Here is an 11,712-nt window from a genome sequence, read left to right on the forward strand (position 1 = left end):
AAGACGTTTTTAGAATCAGTCTCGGTCCTTAATGGGTTAAAGAGGATTTTGGAGTGTGGGGAATAGTGTTGGCACTGCATTTTCACTGTCTTAGTGTTAACAATATATAATCAGTTTCTGAGCAAGGGGCCCCATTGCGCCAAACTCAGGTTTGATCAGTGTTGCATGACCGTGAGTCTGAGACATGGAACAAAACTGGGGAATTCTGGAATCCTACAATTCTGGTGGGTCCTTCTAACACTTGTAAAAGCTTGGTTGTGTTTATTTTTTCCAGATAATAATTTTTGTTTATGATATATTTCATCCCTCCTGCCAAAATCGTAATGAATTCTTATAGGTGTTTTCCACTAATACCACATTTTTTCCACTGTGGGGTTTAAGCGAATAACCGCTCTATTTTGTTGTCCTTGCCTCCTGTGGTGTTGAGATGTGTGCTTACTGCTTACTATACTTTGCCTGCATGGTTTTAATCCTACCACAGTAAACCCAAAGGCAAATATCCACATGTCGACAGTAATGTTTCTATTCTATTCAATCCTCCAACTCTGTGGGGTGGGGGGGTAGGGGAAACCTTTTTAATAAAAATATAATGTTGATTTATTCATGAAATTACTGAAGAAAATGTCAAAGGTTTCTATAATTCATGAAAGTGTTTGCTTTTTTGGGAATGTTTTTTGAAAATGTTTTGAAATAATATTCAAAACAAAATGTGGGAAACCAAAAATAAAGGGACCGCGATCCACAAATGGGTCCCGACCCATGGTCTTTCAGAACTGTGTACCCTCTTAATGGAATGTAGTGTTCCAATCTCTCTATTCAATATGTTCTTCTGAAATTCAAAACTCATCCTGCATGCTGCATTTATTGAGATGTTCCTTTTAGAAATATATATATATATATTTTACCAGTGCACAAGGCTTCAAAGATGTTTAAAAAAATATATATAGCCTATTTAAGACTATAAACAATGAAACATATTACAGTTTTCCCTAATGACAATTATGTTTTTATTTTTTTGCGCTTTGGAGTGGGGATTACTGGAAAACCAACACGTTCCCTTTTCAAGTGGGTTGAATGCATCTGTGATATAATTAAATAGATCTGCGATGGATTATTTATGCTCCGTCATTATTGATGGCACAGAATGGAAACAGATGCTTATCTGATACTTTACATGTGGCAGGTCAGTTCATTGATAGGTTATCAAGATTATGTCATATTTTCTAGATCAGATCTCTCATATTTTAGTCACACACAATACTGTAATACTGTATACAGTATTACAGTATTGTGTGTACACTATTATATTATAGTGTGCAATATATATTTTCCAAAAGCAACTGTCACTTTTTGCAGTTCAATCGTGGTCATGAGTTTATTAACACGCTTTGACTGGTGTCTTGTAATGTTATAGGCAATATAATAACATGTTATTATGGGGGACTACTTCACCTGTGCAGATCTTTTTTCTAATAATGTCCATACCACATGTACAGTATGTGCAGTATGCTGAACAACATCCTGAGACGCAGTTCTCAAAGTGGGATCCGATGACCCCCAGGGGTCCATGAGGGGGTTCCAGGGGGACCCCCAGGGGTCCTTGAGGGCGTTCCAGGGGGACCCCCAGGGGTCCTTGAGGGGGTTCCAGGGGGTCCCCAGCTACATTTCTTAATATAGATAAGATAAGATAGACAATAAAATCAGGCTAACCACTTTAAAACCTCATAAGCCTACATTGGCTATTTGAGAAATAGACTACAAGCTTGTAGAGCTGCTATTAGAATCAACTTGAATCTGGTTGGAATCAACTTGAATAAGTATCAATGGAATCAATGTAAGTATCAATAAGTATATGGAATCAACTTGAATAAGTAAAGCTATCGTTTTGGTGAGGCAGGCTATTGGGATACTGTACATAAAGCTGCGTTCAGTTGATTCCTCATTATCAAGGAAAGACAATCAGTGTCATCCTGTTGGGCTTTTTCTATTTATTGCCTTGATTTGCATGCAAATTAAAGCTGCATTGCTGCCGGGGGGGCTGGCTGTGTGGCTACTCGTTACTTATAACCCCCGGAGTATATAGGTCTACCTCATAGGCTACACGTAAACGCGCGCACGCACGCACACACGCACGCACACACACACAGGCACACCTATAGGCGGACCATGTCATTGATATAGAAAAATGTTAATTCTTCTAATTGTTTTGAAATTTGCATTCACATTCATTAGCCTATATATGATATGATGCACGCACGCTCGCTCGCGCACACAATTTTACTGCAATAATGCAACTATGCAAGTAACATGCAGGTTGAACATAAATTACATAGGCCTATTGTTTATTTGCGGAGCCATGAGTCAAACTCACGGTCAAAATCATAATTTTGTATATTGTCTTGTAGTTGTAACTATATCCTATAGAAACGGTAAGAAACCAATATTGTCTGATCCATTTTCGCCTACACTCAAGTGAACACTGCAGGGAAATGGGGATTCTACTGCAACCAACCTGTTTCAGGCTATAGAAGAAAACAGGTAGAGGCAAGGAACCATTCAACCTGTCACAACATTTACAGTTGAATTTGACAAATTGATCTCAAACATACTGTTAAGGGCTGCCCTCGCACGCACGCACGCGCACGCACGCACACACACACACATGCACACACACGCACACACAGTGACACACACATGCACACACAAACACACACGCGCGCGCGCACACACACACACACACACACACACACACACACACACACACACACACATCCTGGAGACAATTCAGACAAACCTTACACATGACCACTTTACTGAAATATTCCTGGATGACGGATGGCTTCTAGGCCGACGGAAATAGCTCGGCTTCGTCAGGAAGACGTTCACTCGATAAGTAATTTGGTGCAAGGTAATTACACAGTAGCACAGAGATCTGTTCTTGTCGGCAAGCGACGCCTTCGCGCTATTGATTGTACTATAGGCCTACATTTTGAGTTTATCAGGGAATTGTAGACTAACACAAGTTATAGAGGCCACTCAATGGAACGAACGGAATGCCCTGTGCCATGAAGTCTTTCATAAAGATATGCTATAATCTTTTATAAAGATAATATAATATGTTATAAAGATAGGTGATTTTGTTAGGCTATAGATGAAATCCCCATGTCGCTGTGTACAATGACTGAACTTAAAATATTCCGGAGATTAGGCCTATATATACTAGTGCATACCGTAATAATTGTTTTATGTGTCTTCTGGGTCTTGTACATTATGTTCACTTTTCCAAATACTAGCATATAGTATCAATTGGAGAATCTTTTAAAAGGCCATCAAAATAAAGAAAATAAAGTTATAGGCCTAATTGGGCGACGTTTGGGCTCCCCTGGGGCTTGTTCGAGTCGGCTAAATTGGCCTGTATGGAAACACATATACGAGTATTTATACGTTATGCTTAATTGAATTACCCAAATTAATAACTAGGCTACTTTTGTTATGAGACACACTTGTTCAATGTTTTAATCCTTTCTGGCATCGAGGGAAGACCTTTACACGTTGTAGTTTACGTATCTCTCTCTCTCTCTCTCTCTCTCTCTCTCTCTCTCTCTCTCGCTCTAATAATGATCTACTCAAAGTGGAGACGTTTATAAAAAAGGCTTCTTCTGTCATTTAGCTGAGTGATAGACTGAGCTCAATAAATTCATACCGATGCCTTCTGGAGAGAGGGTGAAGATGGGCACTTGAAAGAACTCGAACTTATTTTGCAGGTTATTATAGACTGATTTGATCGCACGCGCACGCACGCACGCACACACACACACACACACACACACACACACACACACACACACACACACACACACACACACACACACACACACACACACACACACAGAGCGAGAGAGGGGGTGGAGCGGGGGTCTCCTCCACAATAACAGGCAATACAGCAGTCCCAATGTGACCAAATAGACTATTCATTATGGCAATTTGTTATAGCATATGCGAACAAAATATATTGAACATGTGATTTATACTTCGAGTCTGTTATTTTAATATGACAAAACAAAACATGTCAACGAGTTGCCTTTATACGAACAGCCTAAGAAACAACCCAACGAACGAATTTTGTTTTGCTCCCTAAAACACTTAAACACTCCTGCATAGCCCAACTATGACAACTTTAGTTGGGAGTGATTTCCCCAAATGTAAGTATAGGCTATCAAATAAAAACAAGTACCTAGGGATACTATTCTTAATTGGCCACTTTGACAACATGAGCTTTCAGCACTATATTGTCATCAGCCTTTCTTTCTCATTTAAAATGGCAGTCGTTTACTGGGGATGCATTTATTTCTATTCTATATTATTTGTTATGATACATTTTGAGCATGGGCATCTTCGGAAAAGCGACCAAGGCCTTGTATGTGACCTTGAGGAGAGAGAGAGGGGAGGCTTGACCCCATTGCATGACTTGTCTGACACCTGCCCTGCACCAGTCGAGCACGGCACAGCCAGTGTTGTTGCCAATGGCTGCTTTTTATAAGCGAGTAAGAAACTTTAGGTCTGTTTGTTCCTCCACAGTTGCTTGTAAATATAGCAAGTATAAGCGGGGTGCTTGTTTCTAAAGTGTATAGTTTCTTATTTGAGCCAATTTCCTAAATGTTGCTTTACATCAGGTTCTCAAACTTTGTCATGTCAAGGGCTTGTTTTCATAGACCTGGTTGCGTTATTTCTCTCGCAAAATCCGGCAACTATATGGGCACAGCCCAGCTTCCTTACAGGAGCACGTTCATTTAATTAAATATATATATATATATATATATATATATATGAGCATATATATATATATATATATATATATATATATATATATATATATATATATATATATATATATATATATATATATATATTTCTTTACCTATAGCAGAGCCACAATGGTTTGATGAAATGAGTGAACACAGGGAGACGGGCTGCACGGCGAGGCAATTTCATGCTCTGTAACGCTTTGAACAGTCTTGATATCGCCGTGTCTCGCAGTATAAATTTCCCCCCTTTTCCAAAGGCTGTTATTTGGCATATGAATATGGATTCAGTTGTCCCACTCACTTGAGCCAATGAGCTGCAAACCAACTTCACACGGGCACCAAAGTGCGCAAAATCGCACGCACACACACACACACACACGCACGCACACACACACACACACACACACACACACACACACACACACACACACACACACACACACACACACACACACACACACACACACACACACACACACACACACGCACACATGTACACACACCTCGAATTGAATCGTCCGTCGGCTATAGTCAATTAAAGTAGACCTATTAAAAAATGGATCAACATGTTTCCTTTTTTTTCCTCCAATATAAAAGTTTATTTGGAAACATGGTTTAAAATGTACATATATTCTCCCTGTTCGTCAGGGAATTCGCTAACATACAGTCTATTTCCAAGATAGTCTGATGCTCAGAGCTTCCAAAAGAGGCCCATATAGCATACAAGCACCAACCCAGATGGGATTAAAGAGAATATTAGGCTATTCTCTTGAACTTGTGTGGGTCTGGTGGCCCAGACGGTGTGAGCCTGTGAGGGGCGTCCTCCTGATGCGTTAAACCATAGGAACGTCAAACCATAGGTATAACGTCAATCTACACCAAGCCATTCATAGTGTGACGTAATTTAATTTTAAGATTAAACATCATAGGCTATCTCACGATGACACTTGTCTCTTCCAGGATGGCAGTCCCCTTGTCCAACATGGACAAGAATGGCCAATAAACGGCTTAACGAGTATGAAATCAATAACTGCACGCATATATGGCAGTCTGTACCAGATCTCAAAACAAATTCACCGTCTTTGGGAGAACAAAATGTCACCATTATGCCGCTGCGCATGGTTACGTCCTTTATAGCTCTATGGGTTACGTTCGTACGTATAGGCCTACGTTCAACATCGAGCAAATAGCGGGCCTCGATCGGACCAACGTCCATTTCTAGGTACAAAACGCTGAGCATAGCCTAAATATGTTTTGGGCCTAAAACCATATCGCCCGCAGATGATATAGATCCACTGTTGTCGTTTAGATCTGATGATGCTGATTGCTTTACACACATGTATAGCTATACGAAATAAGCTAAACCGAAATATTCTATAAAGTTTATTTTTATTCCAGGCTATGTTTTCCAATAAAATCTTTGGTTTATGGTGGCAGGTCTGTTATGGAGTCTCTATTTCATTATTCTTCTTTTTTTTCTTTTCTTTTCTTTTTTTAGACAATAGAGTTCACAAAAAACGGTATAGTATAGGCCTATGTTTGACAAAGATGTTCAATTTTCCAGCAAGTGCGGGGTGTGCAGTCGCTACACCCCTTCTTTAAATTATATATATATATATACAATATACAGTATGAGATATGCATGTTCCATCGGGTCTAAACTGCAGCCCACGGGCTAGCTATACTTCTGTGAAAGTTCAGACTTCCTGTGTATAGTCTAGCCTAGACCTGCAATAAACCACAAACGGAAATTTCGTTAGGTCTATACCCCCCCCCTCTCCACCCGTGTCCACAAGTTATCTTTTCAAAGGCGTGCGTCTCTTGCAAGCGCAAAAAACAAAAAACAAAACAAAAAAAATCTAGTCACTGTCTTCCTTGTCCTCCTGAATGGTCGTGGTGGAATGGTTGTACAATCCTTGGGCCATGAGTTGGAGAGCCAGGCCGTTTTTAAAGCCGGTGGCCTTTTTGATTTTGGCCCTCTTGTTCTGGAACCAGATCTTGATCTGTGACTCGTTGAGGCTCAGCTCCTGGGCCAGGGACTGTCTCCGCTGCTCGGTAATGTACCGGTTGGCCTGAAACTCCGTCTTTAGTCTCTGCAGCTGCTCGGCCGTGAACGCCGTTCTGGGTCGCTTGTCCTCCTTCTCGTTTTTCGTCTTTTTCAATTTCCGTGTCCTTGGGCCTACAGTAGGGACGAAAGTAAAAACAATAATATAAATATTCAGCTATATGGTGAAAGCAAGAAGAAAGCTGTTGGCCTTCATATTATGATGAGCTAATTCCAGGGAATCCTATTTAGACTGCGTTTTATATTATTGGAAATATTCAATCTCTCTTTCTCTCTCACCATGTCTCTGCCCCCCCACGCACGCGCGCGCGCGCGCACGCACACACACACACACACACACACACACACACACACACACACACACACACACACACACACACACACACACACACACACACACACACACACACACACACACACACACAGAGATGCGGGGCTGCGCATTAGCTCGTATTCATTTCCATAATATTATAATCAGGCAATCATAATAATAATAAGGGGTAATAATAATAATAATTAATTTGTATTAAATGTAAATTAATTGTATATTAATATCCCAATTCGTTATTATATTTATTTTAAAACCCAGCAAATGGCATTTAGTATTTCATTTTGAGGGGCGCAGGGGCGCTAGAGAATATTGTCTGAGCAAATAGACAATAGTGTTTACGTCATGTTTACATACGATGATAAGAGCGCCCCCCTCACTTCACACGGGTGTGATTTTTTAAATATAGCCAATAGCAGCCTTCAAGTATGATAAGTACATTCTGAATAACATTATGTGTGTGTGTGTGTGTGTGTGTGTGTGTGTCACACGCACACCCACACGCACACAGACAGACAGACAGACAGACAGACAGACAGACAGACAGACAGACAGACAGACAGACAGACAGACAGACAGACAGACAGACAGACAGACAGACAGACCGAGAGACAGAATTCAGATTGGACTGAATATTGATATGGACTAAATCCTACTTGTACAGTAGTCCCAAAATAGTATAGGGCTGTCTATGGGACCACTAATAGACTTGTTATTGTGTGTGCAGCTGCTTGTTATTCTTGCAGGAATGCATGCTGTAGCTTAGCAAACACAAATGTATGATCCCATATTTGATACACACAACAGCAACTCTGCTATGATAGGAACAAACGTGCCCAGGACCATGCAGGGCAGCTTCTAGTCTTTTAATAGATGTGCATGGTGATGATGAAACTTATAGTTTAAAGGACCACTTCACCACTTTTCAACCTATCTTCATATTATTGGTCCTCACTAATGTTCATGATAATAATAATAATAATAATAATAATAATAATAATAATAATAATAATAATAATAATAATAATAATAATAATAATAATAATAATCGGTATGTGTCTCATATAGGGCTATGGGCACTGGAACACGGGTTTCTGAACTGCCCACAGCCCTCATATGAGACACAGACCAAGTAGAATATTATTATTTTGCTATTTTATCATGAACATAAGTGAGGACCAATTATATGAAGATAGGTTGAAAAGTGGTGAAGTCGTAACATACCAAATCACAACATATTTCAGACAGACATATAAGCCAATTCCCTATATGCCGCGTAGCAGGCCAGGCCTCTATGGTATAGCCTTGTGCCCTCGTCGACGTAAAAAACAAAACAAAAACAAAATGATTTTACATATCCATAGACTCCTATTTCATAACAAAGAAGTTTGAGACCTTGAGGCTGAGCGGAGGAAGTTTTTGAGGGGCGCTATAGTCCCTCCTATATGTGACTATGTCCAGCTTGAGGGTGTGTGTAAACACAAACATTAAATGCCATTGATAATGAATTGAACAGCTTTGAGACACAAACATTGCGTAAACACAAACATTGCAGACGAAGGTGAGGACGCAGATTCTGATTGGCCAAAATGAGATGATGTGTAGGTAATAAGAGCGCTCCACACTTCACACGGGTGTGATTTAAAAAAAATACAATCGATGCTAAAATACTTAGTGAAATGATGACAAAACATAAACATGTTATAGCCCATTTAATGTTGTTACACAGAGATGAGTTCCATACGATTTATCCAGCTAGCTTTATAGGCTGATTTATATGAAAATGTGGACACCTTTTAAGCACATGGGTGGCTACACAGTTTTACGTTATTTCCCTCTCTTGGGTCTTTCTTGCGTTGAACATAATATATGATAATATTGTGTATCAAATAACCGTTCTTTTATGTTTTTAAAACATAAAATAATTAAACATTATACCGTCCTTTTATAATATGGCTACACAGTACACACCTTAAATCTTATTTTCTGTAAATAAAATAGCCTGTAGAACAAAGAACTTAAACAAAGCGTATAGCTATGTTATTCAACCAAAGTCAAGAAATGGACAATTTGGACATTTTCTGAAAATGTTTCTTCTTGAGAAACAGTCAATAGGCTGATCAGGAATTCAAGCAGGCCGCTAGGTAAAGGCTATTTATTTATTATCTCACATTTCCGTTGGCGCAAGAAGCCAAGAGAGATGGTAAAATAAAATGGGCGTGTAATTAATTCAAAATGTCGTCATCATAGCCAAGACGCGTTTGGCTATCGTCCATTATTTAGCTTTAATTCCATTGTTAGCCTAAAACGTGCAGCAGGCTAGTGGGCTACTATGCGGTTCGACACCTTGCGAAGGACGTGAGATATAGCTTTAAATAACCTTTTTTTAATCCATGAGTTCTCACTATTTCATTGTGTTGATAAAGTGTGTTTCTGTCAAAAAATATTTAACCTTCAAATTAGGAACTATACAACATGAAGATTAATAAAAATAAAAATAACAGTTATATAATGCTAAAAAGGTTGGGTTTATATGGAAGTAAAACATTAATATTATTATTGATATATTATAACCATAGGCTAATCTTAAATAGACTTAATGTTTACATCGATTTCACTATTATGGCTATATATGCCGGTTGTTGTTGTGAGCGAGTTTAACTTTAAGTCAGCAGATATCCAATATGTAGGCTATATTCATTTATATTTTGAATTACCCTGCAAAGCATATATTTTAATTATGTGCTATATGCATAAGGCCATACACAAACACGTTGGGCTATAAGGTGTTCCCTTTTGCATTTAAAATAAAACTATTTTATTGCTATAGGATATCGTTTTATAATAACTTTGCAGTGGCGCCTTGTAAATAAAAGACACGCGTGATACACTGTATGAGTGTAGCCATGCATGCAGTGAAGTTTTCAAAAATAAATATGCTATTGTTGTCATGCAAGATAACTTTTGATTCATAGGTAGTATTATGATTCTCAATAATCATGTGACCTTTACAGTGCTTTTCTCCGAATAGCTGCGCTTGTTCGCCACTTGCATGCATAAAACACAAATGCTATAGTTTCAGATTACATTTTAATTTAAAGTGAAAGAAAAAACGTCTATATTTAAATGCAGTGCAATAATTCCTATCACAACGCGTGCGTATAAATATGTTATATACCCTGTAGGCTGCCTATACTGGTAAGTAAGTTTAGACTATATATATATATATATATATATATATATATATATATATATATATATATATATATATATAACAACATCCTCAGTGTGTATAATTCCGGGAGTAGCAAATGCAAACAATTGGACCAGTATATAAGTTAATTCAACGTGTGTTCATGGAACTCTGGTCTTACCAGATGACGGCCTGTCCGAGTAGCGGGTACAGTACACCCAGGCGGGCCACAGCAGCGGCTGGGACTCCGGGGTGGCCGCGCCGCCACCGGAGCCTCCTCCGCTGCCGCCGTTCAGCACCACAACAGACGAGGCAGAGTTCTGTGTGCCGCCGCCACCACCACCACCACCTCCAGAGCCCTCGTCGAGGGCTTTGGTCGCGGCGGTCTTTTTGGGGCTCAGAGAGGACGCGGTGGAGGACGAGGTGGTGCTGTCGCTGCTGCAGTTGGAGTCCTGGCAGGGGGTACCGGGGTGATTCGGCCTGACCACCACCGACGGGTGGCGCGGCTCCCCTCCTCCTCGACCGGCGGTCTGCTGCTGCTGCGCCCGCTCCTGCCTCGCACCCAGGCCGCCGAGCAGCTCCTTCTTGCAGCCGAAGTCTGGCCGCAGAATATTGTCTATAAAAAAGTTGGTGGTTCTGTGCGCTTGCTGTGCGACCTGCAGAGGCAATATGGGCGGCGAGGGCAGGCTGGGAGCCGGAGAAGAAACGCTCTCGCCCTCACTGGTATCCGGGCTGTTTAGATCCCGCGGATCCTCCATCGCGTGTAGCGTATACGTCGGGCTCAGCTTTTCTCTTTCTCTCTCTCCAGTTCCACTTGTTGTTGGCCTCGCTTTTATATATCCCCCCAAAATAGGACCTCGTTTTTACACTAAAACATAGTTGTATTTTTCTGTGAGATGTTGCCACTCATTATTATCACACTGGCAAAGTGTGAACATCCAGCGTGCGTAATAAGCCGGCTCTGCGTGTCATGGTCGGTCGACTTTATACTGTAACTGCGGGCTGACGGCGGTGTTTTGCTTTTCAGCGCTCTACTGTATGACAGTCCGCTCTTCTTCTCAAAGTCCTCCACATCACACTCTCTGCCTCTCTCCGACACCCTGCATGCACACGCCAACCGGAATAACATCAAAAAATGCGCAGCGGACCAATCGTCGCACAGGACACATCTTGGACACGGGTGACGACGTCCAATCGCTTCGGGCGTCTCATAGCCGAGCAAGACTGAGCGAGAGAGAGCATACCCAAATAGGCTTCACTGAAAAACCAAACAAGAGATTATCACTGTATACGTGCTTGCAGACCTTTTAGGTTGTATCTA

At 40.6% G+C, this 11,712-nt stretch overlaps 1 protein-coding gene across 1 annotated transcript; it reads right to left on the reverse strand.

The window, feature by feature from the left end:
• Positions 1-5,524: 5,524 nt before the first annotated feature.
• On the reverse strand, positions 5,525-11,412 carry en1a (engrailed homeobox 1a). The gene is made up of 2 exons (XM_079518179.1): positions 10,573-11,412; positions 5,525-6,984 (listed from the first exon to the last, which is right to left on the reverse strand). The coding sequence occupies exons 1-2, from the start codon at positions 11,147-11,149 to the stop codon at positions 6,665-6,667; spliced, it is 897 nt and encodes a 298-aa protein (XP_079374305.1). The 5' UTR covers positions 11,150-11,412; the 3' UTR covers positions 5,525-6,664.
• Between the last annotated feature and the right edge of the window lie 300 nt (positions 11,413-11,712).

This window comes from Electrona antarctica (assembly GCF_951216825.1).
Source record: "Electrona antarctica genome assembly, chromosome: 13".
Lineage (NCBI taxonomy): Eukaryota > Metazoa > Chordata > Actinopteri > Myctophiformes > Myctophidae > Electrona > Electrona antarctica.

Bases quoted from the DNA above. Each gene is read 5' to 3' on its own strand.
- en1a (XM_079518179.1), bottom strand. From the start codon at position 11,149: ATGGAGGATCCGCGGGATCTAAACAGCCCGGATACCAGTGAGGGCGAG. The intron at 6,985-10,572 runs GTAAGACCAGAG...TCCCTACTGTAG, and splicing joins CTCGGACAGGCCGTCATCTG to GCCCAAGGACACGGAAATTG.